This window comes from Capsicum annuum, chromosome 6 (genome assembly GCF_002878395.1).
Source record: "Capsicum annuum cultivar UCD-10X-F1 chromosome 6, UCD10Xv1.1, whole genome shotgun sequence".
Lineage (NCBI taxonomy): Eukaryota > Viridiplantae > Streptophyta > Magnoliopsida > Solanales > Solanaceae > Capsicum > Capsicum annuum.
In genome coordinates this window covers 859,577-884,510 of record NC_061116.1, presented here as the reverse complement: position 1 = coordinate 884,510, position 24,934 = coordinate 859,577, and the positions used below count along the sequence as shown (strand labels likewise).

General features: G+C 37.8%; 1 protein-coding gene and 1 long non-coding RNA gene across 2 annotated transcripts; both read right to left on the bottom strand.

The window, feature by feature from the left end:
• Window positions 1-8,661: 8,661 nt before the first annotated feature.
• LOC124899205 lies at window positions 8,662-11,636 on the bottom strand. The gene is made up of 3 exons (XR_007056321.1): window positions 11,361-11,636; window positions 10,906-10,984; window positions 8,662-8,762 (listed from the first exon to the last, which is right to left on the bottom strand). It is a non-coding gene; the product is annotated as an uncharacterized LOC124899205 (long non-coding RNA).
• An 11,626-nt stretch (window positions 11,637-23,262) lies between these two features.
• Window positions 23,263-23,760, bottom strand: LOC107874539. The gene has a single exon (XM_016721305.2). The coding sequence runs from the start codon at window positions 23,758-23,760 to the stop codon at window positions 23,263-23,265; it is 498 nt and encodes a 165-aa protein (XP_016576791.2).
• Window positions 23,761-24,934: the final 1,174 nt, after the last annotated feature.

Genomic DNA, 24,934 nt, shown 5'->3' with positions numbered 1-24,934 from the left:
GAATGAGTTTCTTGAAAAGAGTTGCTGATATGGTGGTCCTGAATTCCATGTTTTGAGAACAGAGATATAATTTTCTATAAATGGCTCAGAGAATGTGACTTGCAAGTCAATGATATGATGATACCATATAAATTTATCCCATAACAGAACTTGAGTCTTCAGAGTTTAAATTTCAAGGATTGCATGTTGTGAAGAAATAAAAATGGGCTTAAAGAGGGTTAGGTGGTTACCCGATGTAAGACCCTGTAAAATTTTAAGTCTAACTCAGCTCCTTAAGGCTTGATAAGAAAATCCAACACTTAAAAGAATTTTTTTTTTGCCGAGTGTTCAACACCTAGTCATATTTCAAGCCTTCGAACTTCGGAGATTTATTTGACGACCTTCCCGACCTCCATTTTTAGATTTTAAAATTGTGTTGCGATGGCAATATATGGGGCATGTCGATTAGATAACTACTTCCCACAGTTTCGGTATCAGCTTCAGTAAAAGAACTCAGATAGTTCTTCAAAATATCAGGACTGTCAGATACAGTCAACTTAGATACAGTACGAAACTCAGATAGTTCCATCATATTCAGGACTTTCAGATACAGTCACTCATGTTATCAGTTATATCAGTTATCAGAACTCATGTTATCAGTTATCAGTACTCGTGATAGATCAGTTATACGAAACTCATGTTATCAATATTCAGATTCAGGACTGTCAGATACAGTCATTCAGATTAGTTCTCCATAATTTAGAACTATCAGAAACAATCTTTCAGTTATCAATATCAGTAAACCCAGATATCCATATCAGTAAACTCAGTTGTCAGATTATCAGTAATACAGTCATTCTGTATCCTAGTATTAGTAACTCAAATATCAGTAAATCCATGTTATTAGTAGACTCAGTAGTCAGAACTTAATATTCAGTCCTATTATGATGTTAGTTACAGTTACGTATTCATGCATGTATTCTCACGTTCATGTTATTAAGTCAGTTAGTATAGTTCATGCATATGAACCCCATGCATTCAGCCTACTTCACTTGCATACTCAGTACATTTAATCGTACTGACGTATTCGCGCTATGGTGTTTTATTCTATACCATAGGTTCAGAAGCACGCGCTTTAGAGTATCAGTAGTATTTCAAATTTCAGCAGCAAGAGTTAGCAGTGAGTCCTTATCCTTCGAGGACAATTATGCTATTATTTATTTTAGTATTTCAGTTTAGTTTTTAGTAGACGGAGTTAGTTAAGAACATGTACCCTCAACTCCTTATTCAGGCAGTTTAGAGACTTTCAGACTATAGTATGTTCAGACTTCAGTATTGTTATACCGCATCTCAGATGTTTTGTATTTTTATCAGATGTGAACCTTATGGCCTTACAGCTTTACGTATTCCGCATTATTATGAAATATTATGCAGTGTTCAGGTACAAATATCAGTCATGGGTTAACTAGTGGTCCTTTGAGATTATTAATACCGTGTAGCATTTCGGTTCAGAAAATCGAGGAGTTACAAACTTGGTGTCAGTGCCTAAGGTTCAACAGTGTCCTAGAAAGTCTGAAAGCCACATCTAGTAGAGTCTTGTACATGGGTGTGTTGTGCACCACACTTATGTGCAGGAGGCTATGAGATGTTTAAGAAACAGTTTTCCTTCTTTTATGTCTCAGATCGTGCTATAGAAAAGTTTTCTAAGGAAATTTATGCAGATTCTCATCATGCACCATGCATGTCAACTCTACCTTACTTTCAAGGTAGCAGAAAACAGTGAAGCTTAAGGTCCTAAAGATAGGGCTTTCTCAGACAGTCCCCACAGTCAGTTATGGGATTGGCCACAAATTCAGAAATACCCCATCAGTCCCGTTATGTTCCAAAGTCATACGGATTCCATCCATCATCATGAGAACTGCTTCGCAAACTCAAATCTAGATATGTCATCAGATCCTTTCTCAGAATCCTATGATAGTATATGATCTAGAGTTATAAGCATGGACCCAGGAGTTTAGCAGTAGTAGAGTTGGGATAACGTTATCCAGATTGAACAAATTATGTATTCATGGGGATAGTTTAGTAGTACTAAAGTAAATCAGTAGGCTTGAACAGTGCAAGCAAGAACTTAAGTTTATTGACTTGAAATTAGGTATGAAGGTGTGGATGTGATATTAGCAGTATATAAGAAAACAGAGGCAGCTGATGTGTTTAGTAAGATAGGAAGGTATCGAATAGAATGTAAGCATGTGATGATAGATCAAGTGACCAAGTCAGTCCCTCAGATTCCACTAGTAGTGCAAGAATATATAGAAAAGCAGTACGGGAAGACGATTCCCGATCCATCCTCTTCTCAGTATAAAGATTTGTACTTCAGCTATCAGAAAATCCACTTAGGTCTTACATGTCAACTCTATGGTCACGAACCATGATCATGCATTTTTCCATGAATCTTGTACGGTTTCTGTTCCCAGTATAAGGAGTCCCAGTTTACTCTGCATTACGAATCTGTTCCATGAACACATCTTATGTTCACACGTTTTCCATAAAATCATGTGCGCTTTCAGTTCCCAACATAAGGTGTTCAGTTCTGGCTCCCTCAGTGTCACGAATCATGCCCGATGAACATAAAAACTCTAAAACTCAAGTCATGCAGCTCATGACTTAGGTACTCATGCCAAGCTTTACAGTATTCTTAGTTCCTGCTATTTATGCTATGCTCCTAACGATCATATAAATTCAAAATATGTCCCATAAATCCTCAGTTTGATCTTGTGATAATCCATGATGTTGACATTCCATTATTCTGCACTCATTTACAGTACTCAGTACCCAATGATCGATATTCAGTAAAGGACGAAGATAGTCCTACAATACCATGGCTATCAGTTATCAATTCATTAGCCATCAGAATTCAGTACATTAGCATTAGTATTAGCCTCAACTACTAAAGTTCAGTTCCAGTATTCAACACTTAGTAATCAATATTTAGACTCAGAATTAAGTACCTCGTTATCAGTTTAAGAACTTTAATTTCAGAAATTTAGTAACTCGAATCTAGCATTCAGTCCTAGTTCAGTTAATCAGATCCTAAACTCTGTTCAGTTTCAGACTTGCTTGCCCACAACGTACAGTTATCAGTTACTCAATTGTTAGTATTTTAGTACCTCAATTTTTGGAATATTTCCAAATCATGTCATACGCTTGGTCTTGATTTCCAAGTAATATAGTTTTCACTCATTTATGCTCAGCTACCTCATGTGATCCCATCAGTCATTACCTTCTATGCATGATACTCTACAGTTTCAGTTTAGTTATTCAGACTAAGTACAGTTCAGTCTTACAGACCTAGTATTCAGCTATTAGACATTCAGTTAATCAGATAAGTAAGTATATTTATGCATTCGTGCTCAGCACCCATGTGTATCTTTAAGTAGTCTCAGATGCAGTGTGTAAGGCTTAGTCACTTCGTCATAGATGATGTTCATAGGCCTCAACTCACCTTAAAAATTTTTGCCAAGTAGTGGCGCATTCAACTCAGTTCATGTATCATGCCTTAGTTTCAGATCCGAGATAATCAGTCGCGATTCAGTCCCTAGGTGCCTTGTGCATCGCCTTAGTTTTTATCAATATTTCAGCAAAGTCAGTCCAGCCTTCTTCAAGGGACATAGTGTCCCAAGGGGGAGATACACTCTAATTCCCCAAACCTTTATGACATAAACATGACGTTCTCTTTCTCTTAGTGAGTTCGATTTGGAGGAAGGGTTACTCATAAGTGGACCTTCTAGCTGCAAATCTCAGCCATAAGCCATGCACTCAATGGCTCAGTTTAGCTCACGATACTCAGTCCATGTCACATGTTACAGACTCAGTTCAGATTGTGATATTCAGTTCATGCATCGCGTTCCAGACTCAGTTATGTTCTCATGTTTTGCTTATGCGTAAATAGTAATTAACCTCAGACTTATTGGTATTTTCAGTTTGAGGTAATAGTTTACCCTCGAACTATTCAGTTTCATGTTCAAATTTCAGTTATAAACTTGATATTCAGCTTATGTTCAAGGAATCCATTATAAACTTGGTACTAAGTACCACTGCCTATTCAGTCATGCATTCTTGTATCAGTTTAGTCATATAATCATGCATCAAATATGCATCCTCATTTTGAGAAATTCAGTTACGCATTCATGAGTCAGTCAGTCATGCATCAGATATGCATGAATTCAGCTCATCAGTCATGCATCAGATATGCATCAGTATGATATTCAGTTTATCAATCACGTCAGTCACGAAATCATGTCTCAGTCATTCATGTTCAGTTTATGTTCAGCTTGTCTTTCCTTCCCTCTCAGTCAGTCTCATTCGAGGACGAATGTTCCCAAGGGGGAGATATTGTAAGACCCTATAAAATTTTAAGTCTAACTCAGCTCCTTAAAGCTTGATAAGAAAATCCAAAACTTATAAGAATTTTTTTTGCTAAGTGTTCAACATTTAGTCATATTTCACGCCTTCAAACTTTGAGGATTTATTTGACGACCTTCCCGACCTCCATTTTTAGATTTTCAAGTTGCGTTGCGATGGGGCAAGGTTGTAGTACATCCCGAGTGAGTTTCGGAATTTTCGGATTAGCATAAGGGTATGTTTGATTTCCTGAACCAATAGAAAAAGGCTACAGGGCCACGCAGCCTCGCTTAGACCCCCGGTCTAAGCAGGGCGCCGCCCCTTCTGCAGCCTTTTGCCCAGTTTTCAGCATTTCAGGGTCAACTTCAAAGGATCATAACTTCTTGTATATAATGAAATGGGAGATCTTCCATATATCAAATGAAATCTCTTTGATTCTTCTTTCCAGTGCAATTGGTTTCATCCAAATCCAACATCAGAGTAAAAGGTTATGATCAATTTACTTCAGTCTATCAGCCTGTAAACAATAGAGGGACAGCTGTGTCTTTCTCTCTTTCCCTAGTGGTATTTTAGTCTTTTTCCCACCCTATATATACTCATAAACACGGAATTAAGCCCCCATTTCAGCAAAATATACTCTTTTTCTCAAAATCCTCTCCAGAACAAGAAGAGGGGTTTCCAATTGAAGATCAAAATCAAGGAAATTTCACCATTAATTTTCACGGATCTTCCATCTAAGGTATGCATAGTGTTCATCCATGGATTCCTTTCATCCGTGGAGCTCAAGAATCAAGTTTTAAATCATGTATTGTGAATATTTTATTGTGGTATGATTATGTTCACGTTGATGGTTGTTGTATGGTTTCAAGTTGGGATCTTTATGTATTTTTATGAAGTTATGTTAGCATGTAAGTTGAAATCTATGAAAATAGTTGATTTTAAAGATATTTTGTTGGATGTAAGTGTAATCTTGATTATGATGTTAAATTGACTTTTAATTCCATGAGTTGTCTCAAGAATCATGAAAACTAATTTATTTTGTGGTATGAACTTCATGTTAAGTTCTTGAAATTGCAAGTTGGATGTTATATCCATAATATTGTTATATGTTAATTGATGAATGAAATATCCATGTGTTTCATGTGTGTAGAATTATGATCATCTCATGTTGAAAACCTTAATTTGTGAATTGGTTGTTATGGTCATGATTCGTGAGCATGTTGTATATGCCTAAGTGTAAAATCATGCCTTTCATATGTTTGTGAAAATGTTCAACTGAATAATTTATGTCTTGTGATCCATTAAGGATCTAAATAATGAATCCATGCAATTACTACATGATTCTCATGTTAAAGCTATGCCTTGTAGTTGTTTGATGGAATGTTCATGAGATTAGAATTGTGAAATTATGATATGTTAAAATACATTCCTATTCATGTACAAGATTATGATTATCAAGTGCTTTCATGAAATCCCCAACTTATGGTATTATGATTGTGGACTTTAGTCCTATGATCAAGAATTTTCATATAGTATCAGTTTTCTTCTATCGAGTCCGGGGGTACTTGTACCCTAAAAATATAGTTGTGTGCCTAGAGCCATGTCATGTTTTCGCGATACTCTCAGTCAAGCCATGATCAGTAGAATTCAGTTAGTCTCATGGCTCAGGAAAACTTAGTAACTTTAGTATCAGCTTAGTAATCTCAGAAATCTCATGAACTTAGTCAGTTAATAGATCCAAAATATTTCATCAGTCTACGGAATTCAGTAAATCTTATTATCAGTACAGTTTAATTCAGTATTCAGTTCAGATATTAGTAAACTCAGTCAGCTAAAAGAACTCAATAACATTCAGTCAATTAACAGAATTCAGTAATGTTCCGTTAGTCCTTGAAACTCAGTAAAATCAGTAACGCAGTTCAATTCAGTTAAACAATCAGCAACAGTTCAGTTAATCCTAGTATGACTAGGAAATAAATCATTTCAGTATAATCAGTTCAATATCATTCAGATGGGAGTAGTAATTAGCACCGAGTGAACCCAAGGATGGAAACACACACTATCAGATGAGGGTGTGATTCTTAGCAGTCATCCTTGCGTTCTAGAACTATGTAGCCAGCATAGGTTGAGAAATCAACACTGTTATTTTGAGGGTTGATGAGGTGGACCAACACCGTCAGAATAAGGGTTCCACCGTTCTCTTATATGGGGACATTATCAGATAAGGGTCTTTAACAGCATGTCCTTACTGGTGGTGCGGTATCGACACCCTTCCAGTCAAGGTACAGATTGGACCCCAGTTCAGCTATAATAACAATATATGGGGCATGTCGGTTAGATAACTACTTCCCACAGTTTCAGTATCAGCTTCAGTAAAAGAACTCAGATAGTTCTTCAGAATATCAGGACTATCAGATACAGTCAACTCAGATGCAGAACGAAACTCAGATAGTTCCATCAGATTCAGGACTGTCAGATACATCCACCCATGTTATCAGTTATATCAGTTATCAGAACTCATGTTATCAGTTATCAGTACTCATGATAGATCAGTCATTCAAAACTTTTGTTATCATTATTCAAATTCAGGACTGTCAGAGATACAGTCATTCAGATTAGTTCTTCATAATTTAGAACTATCAGAAACAATCATTCATTTATCAATATCATTAAACCCAGATATCTATATCAGTAAACTCAGTTGTCAGATTATCAGTAATACAATCATTCTGTATCTTAGTATTAGTAACTCAAATATCAGTAAATCCATGTTATCAGTAGACTCAGTAGTTAGAACTTAGTATTTAGTCCTATCACGATGTCAGTTACAGTTACGTATTCATGCATGTATTCTCACATTCATGTTATTATGTCAGTATAGTTCATGCATATGAACTCCATGCTTTTAGCCTACCTCACTTGAATAATCAGTATGTTCAATCGTACTGACATATTCGCGCTATGGTTTTTTATTCTATACCACAGGTTTAGAAGAACGCGCTCCAGAACATCAACAGTATTTCAGTTTTCAGCAGCCAAAGTTAGCAGTGAGTCCTTATCCTTTGAGGACAATTATGTTATTATTTATTTCAGTATTTCGGTGTAGTTTTCAACAGACGGAGTTAGTTGGGAACATGTCCCCTCAACTCCTTATTCAGACAGTTTAGAGACTTTTAGACTATAGTATGTTCAGACTTCAGTATTATCAGTTTTGGTATTGTTATACATCTTAGATGTTTTGTATTTTTATCTGGTGTGAACTTTATGGCCTTACAACTTTACGTATTCCGCATTATTATGAAATATTATGCAGTGTTTAGGTACAGATATTAGTCATGGGCTATCTAGTGGTCCTTCGGAATTATTAGCACCGTGTAGCATTTCGGTTCAGAAAATCGGGGCGTTACACCCGAAGAGGGCACAAGTCAATCGAATCATAGCCCAAAATCGTATTTTGCCGATACAGGTGTGTTACTATTGTACGCTGGCGACGGCCTTATGGCGTAGTAGAGATTCAGAGACTCCGACCATTGCGGCAAACTTGGGTTGGGGGCTTGGTTGCCGAGTTAAGGGCAGATTCCATATAGCCTGTGAAATTACAGAATTGTAGGGTATACCACCCAGTGCAGAAGTAAAACAAAGTGTGTCATAGAGTTCAGATGATTTTACGGAGTCTTTTAAAAATGCCCATGTGAGTCTTACCATGTATCATATTTATGAACTGTTTTTAAATTTCTCTCATATGTTGAATATAAATTATTATTTTAAATTTTCTCTGCGTATCAGTATAATTGTATTGACCCCTTACCTCCCAGGTTCTGAGGCTCAATATAGCGGTCTGGCTAAGCAGTAGAATTCTTCCGGCAAAAGTGCAGAGTGCAGTTGGTGAGCCTTCTATATTTCAGAAGGCCTATTTGTTTCCAGTCAGTTATCATTTATTATGGTTTTCGTCTACTGGGAGCCTTGTCCCAGTTTTCAGACAGCTTTGTTTTGCATGTAGTAGAGATTTCCCAGACTGAGTCAGATATTCTTTAGATGTTGAATTGCAGTTTTCAGTATTTTGATCGAATTCAAAATGACCATGATTCCATATTATATTTCTTTGAGCATCTTCTTTTATTATATGAATGTTGTGCATGACTACCAGATAGAGAGGGGTGTCCGGACGTTCATGGTTCGGGATGCTCGTCACGGCTAGGACCTCGGTTTGGGTCGTGACACAAAATTAGTTTATATAAGTAACTAATTAACGGATACGTAAATAAGTAAAGTTCAGTTTTCATGACATACCTGAAAATTGTTTGCTTTCCATTTCTCTGTTGCTCCTTGTTTTTCCATGACTATAAGTGTCTTTAAAGTTTCACAAGTCAAATTCTCCTAATCTGATTAAAAAAGAAAGAAGCATAAAATTAATTTCATAGCAGAAAACGTACGTTTTTGCACATATAAATAAGTTAATTATTTTCTGTCAACTCCAATGAGTGAAGTTACAGATGTGAGTACCATAATTAAACACACGATATTTTAAGTTATTATGAGAGACTAATCTTTTTAGTTCATGAAAAATATGAAATGGTTGTTGTTTGTTTTTGTGTATGACTATATTAACTAGATAACAACATTTGTGAGGAGGTGAAGATAAAGAGAGAAGGGTTAGGCAGAAAAAATATGTTTGGAGTAGTGAACACATGCAGCATTGATTGTAAGACTATAATGTTCCCCTTTACAGCAAAGTATTAGCTTTGATAAAATTTGTGTGGAGGAGAAGTGTAACACCCCAACTAAGAATAAGGAGTCTCACATCGACAAAACACAGGAGGGATGCTGGGTATATAAGTAAGCAAGCCTTACTCCTAGTGACGCATTTTAAAGCCATGCGGGCGTGGGCCCAGAACATACAATATCACTAGTGGGTTGGGGAGTTACAGGGTCTCTCGTGCCTTGATGGTTCGGGATGCCCGTCGTGGTTAGGGCCTCAGCTCGGGTCGTGACAAGAAGATACACAGAAAAGAGTGTGGGTCAGTAATATGTTTGAACTGGTCAACATGCAACATTTTGATGGTAAGAACTGTAGATAGCGGAAAGGACTTGTACACCTAGCTATTTAAGTTATACATTCTGATAATATTAGTTTTAAATTCATTTCAATTCAATTTATATAAAAAGGGACATATATAAAATACTAATTAATAATATTATACCAAACAAAATATTTTAAAAATTATATGGTGTTGGTGGTGGCAATGGATAACTACTGTGGTGGCTGTGTGTGTCGGTCGGAGGTGGTGGTTTGTAATAGTATTGGCTAATAATGGTCCTTATTGGTATGTAGTAGCTAAGAGGTTGATGGCGCTTGACAATAGTGGTTAATGGTGGTAGTGATAATAGTGATTAGTGCTATATAATGGCCATTGATGATTATAGATTGTCGTTAATGATTGGTGGTTGTTACATGTAAGGGTAGTTGTGGTGATAGATTGCAAATGATGGTCAAGGCTAGTGGCGACTGATTATGGTGATTTATAGTGATGGGTGACAGTAGCATCGATGATTGTCCCCTGAAACTAGTTATAGTGTCAACCAAATAGTTAGTGTTACTAATGTTCGTGAGGGACAAACCATTACTAACTAGCATATAAAAACACCAACTAGAAGAAAATCACATATGCCAAAATCAGCATCTTAGGTAACTCGGGAGTAGCTGAAGTAATTGACAAATGAACTTGAAAGTCAAGCCACACAAAGAAGAACCAAATAGAGATCGACAGCTAATCCTAAGTTAAAATACAATTCATTGACTTTTTAATAATCACTATCATCTTAGGTCATCTTAATCAACTGTGAAAATATGAAAGTCTGCCTTATATTCATATTATGAGGATTCGAACAGTGGAAAGTGGAAAATGCACCTCTGATTAAGAATGGAGGATTCTATTATTTACCTAACGACAATTGTGGGGATCATGACACTACCCATATTTTGAAGTTAGGACTGACATCTTACAAGCCACAACCCGCTAGGCGAATCATTACATTCAATCACCAAACTCAAATTAAAGTCTAAATTGTCATTCATTCCACTACACCCCGATCAAGACCTCTGATTCTCATTCATTCCACTACACCCCGATCGAGACCTCTGATTAAGTGACCTTCAACATAGTCTTACCTTTTGACATATTTTTGTGTGACAAGTTGAAGTAATAGGCTGAAGAAGTAGTCAAAAGGCATAACACTGTACATTATGTATCAAGAGTAGTAACTGATTTATGTATTACCCCTACGAGCAATATTAAAGTTGTATCCATATGACCTATAAGTCACAGGTTCAAGCCGTGGAAGAAGCCACGGGCCCTTCCTCCGACCCTGCTAACACTGGATACTTTATGCACCATGTAATTATGCTGCCAATAAAATTATAAGAAAAACCTTTCCGTTATATCATAGAGTCATAATGTAAAATGAAATCCCTGGTAAATTTCCACTAGAAGATAGAAAAACAAGAGACTTTGAACATGATGTTACCTTTTTACGGTCTGAAGTTCAGCGATAGAAGTCCTTGTTTGAGAAATAGTGTTGACCAGTGGCAAAGAGGGTAAGTTATCTGTAGAATCAAAAAGATTTTGTCAGAGTAGATAAGTAATTTGGTAAAAGAAGTAATTGAAAGTAGAATCAACTAGCTTGATCTAGATTTACAACTCATTGACTTTTGTAGTCATAGTTAGGCATAAGAAATAATTATACTAAACACAGTGGATCCAAATATTAGAGATAGTTGAGTTTCTGTTTTTGATAACCGTGGTATCCAGGCTAGCTTGCGTGCACCTCAACTAATTACACGGGATACCTTCCACTTGAAAAACTTACGGGATCTCTTTCTCGACCATCCAAATCATGTTATTATGTTGTAAATAAAATCAAAAGAAAACATTTTGTTATATCTTTGAGTCATAAAAAACTAGAAAAGAAAAAAAACTTACCTTGTTTGAGAAACAATCTTGAACAATAGCAAATAGAATATGCTATCTATGGGATCAAAATGATTTTGTCAGAGTAGTTGAAGTACTTTGGTAAATCAAGTGTAAAATGTAATAGGTAGATCCAGATTTACAATTCCAAGATTATTAAAATACAACTACTTTTGGATTGTATTAATAACCATTATCATCTTAGTCTTTTTATTTAATTGTTAATTCTGCTGCTTTGTTTGAACGCTTCATGATTAGTTTACAATTCCAAGATTATTACAAATTCAACTCAATGACGTTCCTTTGAATTATTTTTAATACCCAACATCATTAAACAATTGTTAATTCTGCTCCTTGTTATTGGAATATGTGATCACATGTGCATATTATTGGTAGTCTAAAATGCCAATAATCTATTATTATTTAGTTGGCCTATTAGAAACATAGTTGGTAGGGCAGTCATTTATTATAAAAGTAAAGTAATATGGATCATAATTTAACATTACCAATTTAAAGTTGTTAGGAGGTCACGGAATAGTCTCTAGCAAAAAATGCTTACAATAAATAATAAATAAAATGAACAAAGAGTGTTTTCACACAGTTGACCATGTATAGTTGGGGGGGGGGGGGGGGGAGATTACAACAACGAGAAACCCTTCAAAGAAAGGATATGATTATGTATTTATTCCGCGTTGCAAAAAACATAAGAGGCAACCATTCCTAGACAAAAGCCAAGGAGAAACAAGGAAGCATACATGATGTGTTTGGTACGAAGGAAAATGTATTCCTATAAAATTAGTAAAATGTATTCGAAGAAGTAACAATTATGACATATATAAGAAGTCATTGTACTTCCAGACTTTTATACCCCATCAAATATAGTGAATTTTCGAGGATCTATCAGAAATGACCTCTCTAACTTGTAGGGTCAGGTTGGAGTACACGATATCTTCCTCAGACCCTATTTCTAGGATTTTACTGACTATGTTGTTGTAGTAATTGTTATTAATGATGGAGATAACGATTGATCAATTGTGAAAGTAATTTCCTAAACAAGTGGTTGAAACGCAAGAATCAAACAACTAGATTCCAATTCCAATATATTAAATCACATTTCTGAACAAGAGCGAATCTAACCCATTTTAATATTATAAGCAAAATGGGTTGGTGGTGGTAGGGTAATACCTACCTCCAATTCTTTTATTTTTTTAAGGGGTTGGTGGTGGACCGGTTGATAAGACTCCAATTCATATATTTCAAAAACTCTTTTTTATCCCTAGCCCACTCTTTTTGCTTCTTTGGTGACTTGTATGAGGAGTAGTTTGAATTGTTGTTGGACTGTCCTCTTTGGAGTCAATAACTTCCCAACTTAATTGGGAAGTATATTTTCATAAATGAATGGACAATTGTTTAAAAGGAAATTCTTTTTCAAAAAATTAAACATCGCGACTTATGAAAATTTTGGACTGGACGGGGTCAAAGCACATGTGATCGAGCATGGTGAGTCTGAGAGATAGCTAAATACACACACGGGGTGGACCGGGGTTCAAGTTTATTTTTGATATAAGGTGTAAGCCATGGGTAACAAAGACAACCAAAAACTTTGAGTGTGTAATAGTCAGGAGATCGACCAAATAATTTTTGGTAGGGTGACTCAGTATTGAGGATGGGAGTGGGAAGTCGATTAATAAGGTAGACTTCATATTGACAGGCAAAAGACCAAAGTTCAGAGGGTAAGGATGCTTCATGAAGATGATGATTTTCTTCGGGCTATGTGAGTCTTTCATACATCCTGCATATTTCTTATAAATATTTATGATGATGATGTTTATACAACTGCATACACCCCCATATACTCGGTTCCTTTCCATGGTACTGACCCACATCTTCGGATGTGGGCTGTATTTTCTCGGAATGTAGGTTCAGGTGCTCAGTTCCGGTTCGACATTGATTCTTCGGGCACGCTGTTCTACATCCTCTGTATTGGTGAGTCCTCATGTTTCGAGGACGTGATGTCTGATGTTGGTTTCATAGAATTGTTTACATTTGATAACTGAGTATGAGTCAGTTGGGATATGTCTCAATGGCTCGTTGGTTTTATTGATTTTCTTAGAGGCTTGTCAGACTAGTATAGATGTTGGGAGTTGACTAATAAGTCATATTTTGTTATCTTTCTGAAATTCTTTTATTCTTGGATGATGATTACTCTGTTGATATTTGAGGGTTATTTATGGAAACCCCGTTGATTTGTGTTGAACTGAATGAAAATGGCTCAAAGGGTTAGCTTGGGGCTACTCGTAGCCTCAAGCACCGTGTGACGCTCCGGGACTCATTTTCTGGGGCGTTACAAACTTGGTATCAGAGCCTAAGGTTTTAAGGTGTCCTAGGGAGTCTGACAAGCCACGTTAAGTAGAGTCTTGATCATCGGTGTGTAGCGCGCCACATCTATGAGCAAGAGGCTATAAGACATTTTAGGAAAAAGTGTGATTCTTTCTTTCAGAAGTTTATCGTGCTTAAAGTGTCTCTCTCTGCTATTGATTCGTGCTCTCCTCTTTCAGAAATATGCCTCCACGTCAAACGAGAAGAAATAATGATGGTCAGCAATCTCAACCCACTAACCCATTGAATGAAAACGTGTCTCATGCTGAATTTCGAGCAGCCTTTCAGGCGCTGGCCCAAGCTGTTACTGTAAATGTTTAGGCCAACCCAGCCCTGGCTCCACAGCAGCAGGGAGGTGATTCAACTACTACCAGGATCCGTGACTTCATGCGGATGAATCCGCTGGAATTCTATGGGTCCAAGTCTGATGAGGATCCACGGTTGTTTTTAGAGGAGGTGCGGAAGATTACTCAGGTGATGCATGTATCTGAGAAACATAGTGTGGAGTTGGCTGCGTATAGGTTGAAAGACCTTGCTTATGACTGGGTTGCTGCTTGGAGGAAAGGTAGAGGTGAGGGAGCTGTCCCTACAACTTGGCAAGAGTTCCAGGATGCATTCCTGGATAAGTTTTTCCCTTTGGAGATGAGGGAGGCGAAGGTGGAAGAGTTTATGAACCTGCGACAGGGCTCTATGACTGTTAGGGAGTACTGTCTAAAGTTCAATCAGTTGGCCAAGTATGCTCCTGACTTAGTAGCTGATAATCGGGCTAGTATGAGTAAGTTTGTGACTGAAGTGTCTAGTTATGTGGTTAAGGAGTGTAGGTCTGCTATGCTGAATAGTGAGATAAATATTTCTAGGCTGATGACTTATGCCCAACAGATTGAGGTAGACAAGATTAAGGAGAGAGATAGAATGAGAGGGAATGAGAGAGCTAGGTCCGAGCAGCACGGACAGGGTCAGACTAGATCGCAGGGAGGGAGTCGCCCTCAATATCAGGATCGTTCTTCTATGCCAGCACCGTCATATGCTAGTGGTCCCGTGCCTAGAGGTAGGCAGGAGCAAGGTAGCAGGTCATATGCATCCAGGTCCCAGTACAGTGCTGGCAGTAAGCCAAATCGTCCCCTGTGTCCTAATTGTGGTAGGGCTCATTCAGGTGAGTGTTGGGGTGAGAAGAGAGGTTGTTTCCGGTGTGGTGACATGGTTCACAGAGTTAGAGATTGTCCACAGGATGGACAAGGGCGTCGTGACTATCGCCCTTAGACCCAGACTCAGACTGTTAGTGCTCTAGTTCTAGCGACTCGCCCAGCCCCAGCTCAGGGCGCCTCTTCTAGCAATGCTGGCGGGAAGCGACAGAATAGATTCTATGCTTTACCGTCCCACCAGGAATAGGAGGACTCTCCTAATGTTGTTACTGGTATGCTTCGTATATTTCAGTTTGATGTGTATGCTTTGTTGGATCCTGGATCTAGTTTCTCATATGTTACACCTTTGATTGTTGTGAATTTTGAAATGAGTCTTGAGATTATTCCTGAGCCTATCCTAGTTTCTATCCCAGTGGGTGATTCGATTGTTGCCCCGAAAGTGTATAAAAAATATCCTGTTACCGTTCTTCATAGAGTCTTGTTGGCTGATCTGATTGAGTTAGACATGGTAGATTTTGATGTGATTCTGGGTATGGACTGGCAGTATTTTTCTTATGCCTCTATTGATTGTCGGACCCGAGTGGTCAAGTTTCAATTTCTGGGTGCATCCGTGTTTGAGTGGTCTAGGAATTCTGTGTCACCCAAGAGTCATTTTATCTCTTACCTCAAAGCTAGAAAGCTTATTTCCAAGGGGTGTATTTACCATTTGGTTAGAGTCAAAGACACTAAGTCTGAGACTCCAACTCTCCAGTCTGTTAACATCGTCAATGAGTTTTCTAATGTCTTTCCGGATAATCTCCTAGGGATACCTCCTAATAGAGAGATAGAGTTCGGGATTGATCTTCTTCTCGATACTCAGTCCATTTCTATTCCTCCTTACCATATGGCCCCTGCAGAACTTAAGAAGTTGAAAGAGCAACTCAGAGATCTACTAGATAAGGGTTTCATAAGGCCAGTGTTTCTCCTTGGGGTGCTCCTGTGTTGTTTGTGAGAAAGAAAGATGGCTCTTTGCGTATGTGCCTTGATTACCGCCAACTAAATAAAGTCACCGTAAAAAATAAGCACCCCCTTCTGAGAATAGATGATTTGTTTGACCAATTGAAAGTTGCAAGTTATTTCTCAAAGATAGACCTTCATTCCGGCTATTATCAACTCACAGTGAGGGAGTGTGACATACCAAAAACCGCTTTCCGAACTCGTTATGGCCATTTTGAGTTTCTTGTTATGTCTTTCGGGTTAACTAATGCCCCAGCATCTTTCATGGACCTCATGAATCGAGTGTTCAGACCATATCTGGATATGTTTGTCATAGTGTTCATCCATGATATACTGGTGTACTCCCGTAGTGAGGATGAACATTCTGATCATCTCTGAACTGTCTTGCAAACCCTTAGAGATCACAAGTTGCTTGCCAAGTTCAGTAAGTGTGAGTTTTGGCTAAGGTCAATTGCTTTTCTGGGTCATATCATTTCTTCCGAGGGTATTAGAGTTGATCCCCAAAAGACCGAAGATGTTAAAAATTGGCCTAGACCTATTTCTTCGCCTGATATCCGAAGTTTCTTGGGTTTAGCTGGCTATTACAACCGTTTTGTTGAGGGTTTCTCCTCTATAGTGTCTCCTATGACTCGATTGACCCAAAAGAAAGTGAAGTTCTTGTGGTCCGAATCTTGTGAGAAGAGTTGTCAGGAGTTGAAGACTCGACTCACTTCAGCCCCTATTTTGATGTTGCCTGATGGTGTTGATGGTTTTGTGGTGTACTGTGATACTTTAACAGTTGGGTTGGGTTGTGTATTGATGCAGAAGGGTAAGGTGATAGCTTATGCTAGAAGTTGAAACCCCATGAGACAATTACCCCACCCATGACCTTGAGTTGGCTGCTGTTGTGTTTGCTTTGAAAATCTGGAGACACTATTTGTATGGTGTCCATGTTGATGTTTGCACTGATCATAAGAGTCTGCAGTATGTGTTTACCCAGAGAGAATTGAATCTTAGGCAGAGACGATGGTTAGAATTGTTAAAGGACTATGATATGAGTGTGTTGTACCATCCGGGCAAGGCCAATGCTGTGGCGGATGCCTTAAGTAGAGTGTCCATGGGTAGTGTTTCGCATGTGGTAGAAGGTAAGAAAGAGTTGGATCGTGATGTACATCGTTTGGCTAGATTGGGGGTTAAGTTGTTTGACTCTGCCGAAGGTAGTATAGGGGTTCAGAGTAGTTCCGAATCCTCCTTGGTTTTGGAAGTGAAGGAAAAGCAATACTTAGATGCTAGTTTGGTCAGACTGAAGGAGTTAGTCAAGGACCAAAAAGTAGAGGTTTTCTCCCAAGGGGGAGATGGTGTGTTCATATTGCAGGTAGATTGTGTGTCCCGAATGTTGATGATCTGAGACAGAGGATTATGGCTGAAGCGCACGGGGCGTGATATTCTATTCATCCTGGTGCCACCAAGATGTACCGAGACTTGCGGGAAATCTATTGGTGGAGTGGCATGAAGAAAGATATAGCAGCGTTTGTATCTAAGTGTGCAACATGCCAACAGGTTAAGGTTGAACACCAAAGACCTGGTGGTATGATGCAAGAGTTTAGTATTCCCACCTGGAAGTGGGAAGAGATAAATATGGACTTCGTGATTGGTTTACCTCCTTCCCGACGCCATCATGATTCCATTTGGGTTGTGGTTGATAGGTTGACTAATTCTGCTCATTTCTTGCCTGTTCATACTTCATATACTGCTGAGGATTACGCTAGATTGTATATCCGAGAGCTAGTCAGACTGCATGGAGTTCCCTTGTCTATCATTTCGGATAGAGGTACTCAGTTCACTTCGCAATTTTGGAAAGCTTTTCAGAAGGGTCTTGGTACCCAAGTGCTTTTGAGTTCTGCTTTTCATCCGCAGACTGATGGTTAGGTTGAGCGGACCATCCAGACCTTAGAGGATATGTTGAGAGCTTGTGCACTTGACTTTAAGGAAAGTTGGGATGATCACTTACCATTAATAGAGTTTGCTTATAATAACAGTTTCCACTCTAGTATTGGCATGGCTCCATTTGAAGCCTTATATGGGAGGAAGTGTAGATCACCCATAGGTTGGTTCGAGGGGGGTGAAGCGGCTGTGAGTGGTCCTGATTCGGTATTTGAGGCTATGGAAAAAGTTAAGTTGATTAGGGAAAGGTTGAAAACTGCACAGAGTCGTCAGAAGTCATATGCGGATGTTAGAAGGAGAGACCTTGAGTTTGAAGTTGGTGACCTAGTGTATCTGAAAATTTCACCCATGAGGGGGGTGAAGAGATTCGGAAAGAAGGGGAAGCTTAGTCCCCGTTATGTTGGTCCTTACAAAATTCTTAGCCGTGTTGGTAAGGTAGCTTATGAGGTCGAGTTGCCTTCCGAGTTGTCCTCTGTTCATCCAATATTCCATGTCTCCATGCTTAGAAAGCATATTAGCGATGCTGTGGTTGTGGATTCCTCTGTGAGTGCTGACATTCAAGAAAATCTTTCTTTTGATGAGATTCCTATTGAGATTCTTGATTTCAGTGTCCGAAGACTAAGGAACAAAGAAGTTCCCTTGGTCAAGGTGTTGTGGCGAAACCAATCTGTTGAGGGTGCAACTTGGGAAGCTGAGGTAGATATGCGATCCAAGTACCCGCACCTATTTTTCGCGAACTCCGATCAAGATGAAGGTATCGTTCTTTCCTAAATCATGCACTTTTGATAAAATTTGCAGTAGTTCAACTGTCATTTATTATGTGTTCAGCTGTAGTTTCTTGAATTTATGCATTCTATGTTGCATTCAGAGTGAGAAACGATGTGGTGATTAGTCTAACGAATGGTTTCAGCTGTATGCTCTATTCCCTATCTAATCTTGGCATGTCTAGCGTCATTCGAGGATGAATGTTTCCAAGGGGGGATGATTTAATACCCCAGGAAATTTTTCGTTGAAATTTTGTGCTTAAACGTGTTGGGTTCTATCTTCTAGAATGAATTATAAATTTTTCGTGTGGAATGTCTTAGATTATGACCCACCATTGCGTAGAGTATCGAATAAGCTTTCCAACGATATGTGGATTATCTAAAACGGACACCCGAGCGACGAGTTATGAACATTCCGATCGAACCGTGAATAGTAGTGAACAGTAAAACGTGCAGGAAAAGTACTAAGGCCTAGCGTCTTTTTTCTCCAACTTTAAACAATCATAACTCCTTGTACATAGTGATCTGGGTGATCTACTATATATCAACGGAAAGATCTGCGAGTCCTCTTTCCAATGAAATTGGTTTCATCCAATTTGACTATCGGAGCAAAAAGTTATGGTCGATCTACTTCAGCCTATCAAAAGTGAATTTTTGGGTCAACTTCAAACGATCATAACTCCTCGTACGCAATGATCTGGGTGATATACTATATATCAATGGAAATATATGATAGTCCTCTTTCTAATGAAATTAGTTTCATCCAATTTGGATATCAGAGTAAAACGTTATGGTTGATCTACTTCAGACTATCAAAATAGTCCACCAAAGGATAGATTCGAGAATTATTTGATTTTTAGGGGCGTTTTGGTCATTCCCCCTCACCCAAAATACATCCAAACCCCATATTAAAGCCTATTAGAAGCATTATATGTTATATTTCATCAAATTCCCTCAAAAAGAAAACCCTAAGCTCCTACATCCAACTTCAAGAACCTCCAAAGTTCACCATTAATTCTCCAAATTTATTCAAGATTTCAAGTTCCTAGTCCAAGAACTTCAAGAACCATCATTCGAAGACACAATTAACATCTCAAAAATGAGTATCGATCTAATATCGAGTATTGGTCAACAAATAAGACATAATATCGTTTGTTGTCGAGTATTGGTCAACAAATAAGACATAATATATTTTATAAATGCGGAAATAAAGGCTGAAAGGCCATAAGGTTCAAAACATCTGATAAAACATAACTGATAATGTGGTATCACAATACCAAAACAAAACTATAATAAAGTGTCTAAAAATACTGTAGTCATCTGAAAGCCTCTAAACTATCTGAATAAGGAGTTGACGAAACATGTCTCCAACTAACTCCAACTATTGGAAGCTAAACTGAGATACTAAAATAAATACATAATCATATCGCCCTCGAATGAAGAGAACTCACTGCAAACTCTAACTGCTGAAACTTGGAATGCTACTGACGCTCTGGAACTCATGCCTCTAAACCTATAGTGTAGAATAAAACACCATAGCGTGAATATGTCAGTACGATTGAATGTACTGGTATGGATGTGATGTAGGATGAATGCATGGGGTTCATATGCATGAACAATACTAAATGACTGTATACATAAACGTGAGAATAAATGCATAATTATGTAACTGTAATTGAGACCATACTGACACTGGGTACTAACTTCTGAGTATTGATTTACTGACATCTGAGTTTACTAATACTGATAACTAAGTCTACTGAATACTGAGGAACTGATGTTATATTATTGATAAAACAATAATTGTTTCTGACAATCCTGATTATGAAGAACTGGTCCAATTGACTGTATCTGATAGTCCTGAAACTGAAGACTGACAACATGAGTTTCGTATAGTTAATATACTATTAAAAGAGTTTGTGATAACATAATTACTGAATTTGAATGCCAGTAACATGAGTTCTGATATAATTGATAACATGAGTGACTGTATCTGACAGTCCTAAATCTGATTGAACTAGCTGAGTTCCGTACTGTATCTGAGTTGACTGTATCTGATAGTCCTGAAATCTATAGAACTATCTGAGTTCTATTACTGAGATTGATACTGAAACTGTGGGAAGTAGTCATCTAACCGACATACCCTAAATGAGCTAGTAAAGCTGGGTTGGGGTCCAGTCTATGCCCTGATTGGAAGGGTGTCAATACCGCACCACTTGTAAGGACAAGCTGTGAGTACCCTAATCTGGCAGGTACTCTAATGAGAACGGTGGGACCCTAATCTGACAGGTCAAGTCACCTCATCAACCCTGATCTGACAGGTTAAGATGTCCCAACCTAAGCTGGATACGTAGTTCTAGAACACAAGGATTGCTTCTAAGAATCACACCCTAATCTGACAAGTGAGTTCCCATCCTTGGGTTCACTCAGTACTAATTACTACTCCCATCTGAATAGACACTGAAAATGATTAGACTGAACTGAATTCATGGAGTTCCGTTGACTGACGGATCACTACAGAGATTATTGAATTACTGAGCTTTCCTGAGTCACATGACTAACTGCGTTGTATGGATTATGGCTTGACTGAGGATATCGTGTAAACATGACACTGACTCTAGGCACACAACTATATTTTTTGAGTACAAGTACCCCCAGGACTCGATAGAAGAAAACTCACATAACATGACACTTCTTGATCATAGGACTAAAGTCCACAATTCATAATACCATAAGTTGGGAATTTCATACTACACATGGTTCTCATAATCTTCTACATAGGAGGGAATGCATATCATAAAGATCATAATTTCATACTCTTAACATCATGGCATTCCAACAACATATTCATTGTACAACAATATCATGGAAACCATTCAAGCATAAGGTTAATGGTATGAATTCATCTTTTAGGTCATATTGATTCATTATACATGTTTCTTATTTCTCTTAAACATTTAATCAAACACCTTACGTGCACCATTTAGGGAAAAGGCCTAAGGATCAAATCAACACATCATAAACAACTAATTTCATAGATTTCAACTTACATGCAAATATAGCTTCATGAAAATACATAAAGATCCCAACTTGAAACCATACAACAACCATCAACATGAATATAATCATACCATAACAAAATATTCCCAATACATGATTTAAAACTTGATTCTTGAGCTCTATGGATGAACACTATGCATACCTTAGATGAAAGATCCTTGAAAACAAATGGAGAATTTTTCTTGAACTTGAATCCCCTATTGAAAATCCTAATGTGTTCTTGGGAAGAATTGGTATATTTTTGTGTAAATGGGAGTTAATCCCGTGTTTTTGGATTATATAGGGGTGGTAAAATTACACAAATATCCCTCTGGATGCGTAAACTGAAAGCTGAAAATCTCAGGGGTGGACTAGAGCATGCGACGCATGCTCTAGTGCTCCGAAATGGAGCGTTCATCGCATGCTCTTGTGCTCCGGAATGGAGCATGCATCGCATGACCTTACTGCCTCACTCAAGAAAATAACCATAGCTTTTTGCTCGGGTATCTTTTTAAGGAAAAATTGGTATCGTTGGAAAGATAATTCAATTTATAATTTGGTGGGTCTTGAGCTGCAAAATTATATGTATATAAGAATTTACATATGTTCAAAGTAGATCCTTGTAGAATCAAATGCCAAGTTTTGGGCGAATCAAAGGATCTTAGCCTAACTTGGCTCTAAATAATTTCTATGAACATTTTTAACCTCATGAGCATTTCACACACTAGTATAAAGATCATGAAACTTATATTCACATGAGAATCACTTGGATTATAACTTATATACGTAGAAACAACGGTTCAAAGACTAACCTGAAAATATGGGGTAGTACAATAATGTTTTATGACTTGCTCCTACCTATGTTATATATGTATAAATTCATTATTGCGTACCAGTACATCTGTATTGACCCCCCTATATTTCAGGATTCTGAGACACCATCTGGGGTCCCGTTAAGCGGTAGATTGACTTGTTAGAAATTTGCAACTGGTGAGCCTCCCTTACTTCAAAAGGCCTGTATTAGAACTTGTTATTGTTATTTTATTTTTGATTCATGGCCCGACTGGGGGCCTTGTTCCAGATTTTTGACAAATGTTATTTTCAGTTGTTAGAGATTTCACAAACTATTGTTAGACATTGTTAGAGGTTTATGGAGTCCATTTCAAATTTTTCAATTGAATTGAGATATTGACCATGATTCCGTATTGTTTTGTATTTTTGCATTTCCTCTTTATATATGAATGGTGTATGTGATTGCAAGTTAGAAGGGCTCTCAGCCTTCATGGTTCGAGATGCCCATCACGGCCAGGGCCTAGGTTCGGGTCGTGACACATGGTGAGTTGCTCCAGAGTCTAAAATCCAAGATTTTCCAGATGATTGCTGCCCAGATGCAAAGTTAGCCTTAGCTTCAAAATGATTGTGCGACTTGGAGCGACAAACATCTGCCGTGTGATAAAACTTTTGGCACAATTGATATTTGACAGATTACTTAGGTGGTCGCCTGTTTTGTTGATTGTTAAAATTTGATTGTTGATTGTTAGAATTCCATTTTTGAGACTGCGATGGTTTCCTTGGTTAATTGTTGAAGCAAGGATTATTCCTATTGAATTGCGGAGGCATGTTGGAATTCTAAGCAACAACAGCTATGACCATAAATGGTTTTTCCAGATCTTAATGTTTTAGGAAAAGGTCATGATCTGTGAGCTTGTGAAATAATTCTTCAAAGCTCAAAGGAGAGTCTTGTGCTCGTATCGCTGTAGAGATTTCACGATACTCGGGGCCAAGGACACTTAAAATTTTGACAATAATTTCATCATCATTGACAAGTGGACCAACAACTTTAAGAGCATCGGAGAAGGAACGAACCTCCTGCAGGTATTCTGCAATGGTTTTGGAAGTCTTCTTGGTGTTTTGCAGTTGATCTCTCAAGCTGAAGATGCGAATATGGATTTTGTTGGCGTAGGCTGTGTGAAGAAGTTCCCACGCTTTGTTAGCAGATGGTGCTGCTGCAATAGTTGGAGCAATTGTAGGATCCACTGATGCCATCATTGCTTGTTGGATCAATTGAACCTGAGAGAACCAGATTTGATAACTGGGATTTGGTACAGTAAGACCATTTTGGGTAATAGTAGGTGATGGAGCGATTGTGGTTCCTTCAAGATGTCCCATGAGTTGATGCCCATTTAGTAGCATTACAAGTTGTGCTTTCCATGTTGAGAATTTGAGATTACCTTATAGTTTAATAGGTAACTGAGCAACGGGATTAAACTATACCACATGAGTAGTGGTAGAAACTACAGAACCACTGGCATCAGTAGCATCATTTACTTGAGCCATAGATGAGAAAGATTAAGGAGAATGAAATGGATCTAACTCGGTAAAGCTTATGGGGCTTCTGATACCATATAAAGATTCAGCGAAGGAGATTAAAAGGATAATTTTATTAACGCTGGTAGCAAGCTTTTAAATACACAATATACAACTAACTAGACCTAAAGTTCAGGCCACTATCTGCACATTATCTACAGCTAACTAACTAAAGCTAACTATTCCGAAATATGCTCCAAACATAAGAGACTTAGTCAAATTGTAACAGCTAGAAATGAGAGGTAAATAACAAGAGGTAAATAAATATAGTTAATAACTTGAGCATACAACCTTCGGGTTGAACGTGATCGTACTTGTCATCCTAACAACTCCCTCTTGTCTATATTTCAAAAACTAAAATCCTGTTTTTTTTTTTTATGATTTGAAATACTTTTAAAACCAGTTTAGAACTTCTTTTTTGATTCGGTAGATATAGGTCTGTTTACAAAAAAATAGGTGTTATATATAATAAAGGATAAAATCAGCTCCTATTTTTTAAATTTCAAATTTAGTAGTTCCTTCTCTTTAGGAATCTTGTATATAGATAAGTATTATCCTTTTCTTAGTTATCTCTTTGTTGTATTGTATTTATATATACTCAGTCTACAATCAATAAGAAGCATCGTTCATTTTATTCCATTAACAATTTTATACTTCATATGGTATCCAGAGCCAATTAACTCTCACGAGTATAATTTTTTTGTTTGATCCCTCCCACTTTTCCCATCAAAAGGGTCACAAACATAACTGCAACCAATTCAGATGCTAACACCATAATTGTCCAGTTCAATTCTGTCACCCAGTTACCAATCAAACTAACTGGCAACCACAATTTTTTCCTTTGGAAAGCACAAGTGTCCATGCTTATGCGTGGTCACAACATTTATGACCATCTCGACGGTTCTCACCCTGCCCCTACACGCACAGTGGCTCAAAATAATCAGGAAGTCAAAAATCCTGAATTTGTTTCATGGTA

What these genes read in the sequence shown, in the direction of transcription:
- LOC107874539 (XM_016721305.2), bottom strand. Translation starts at nt 23,760, where the DNA reads ATGGGACATCTTGAAGGAACCACAATCGCTCCATCACCTACTATTACC.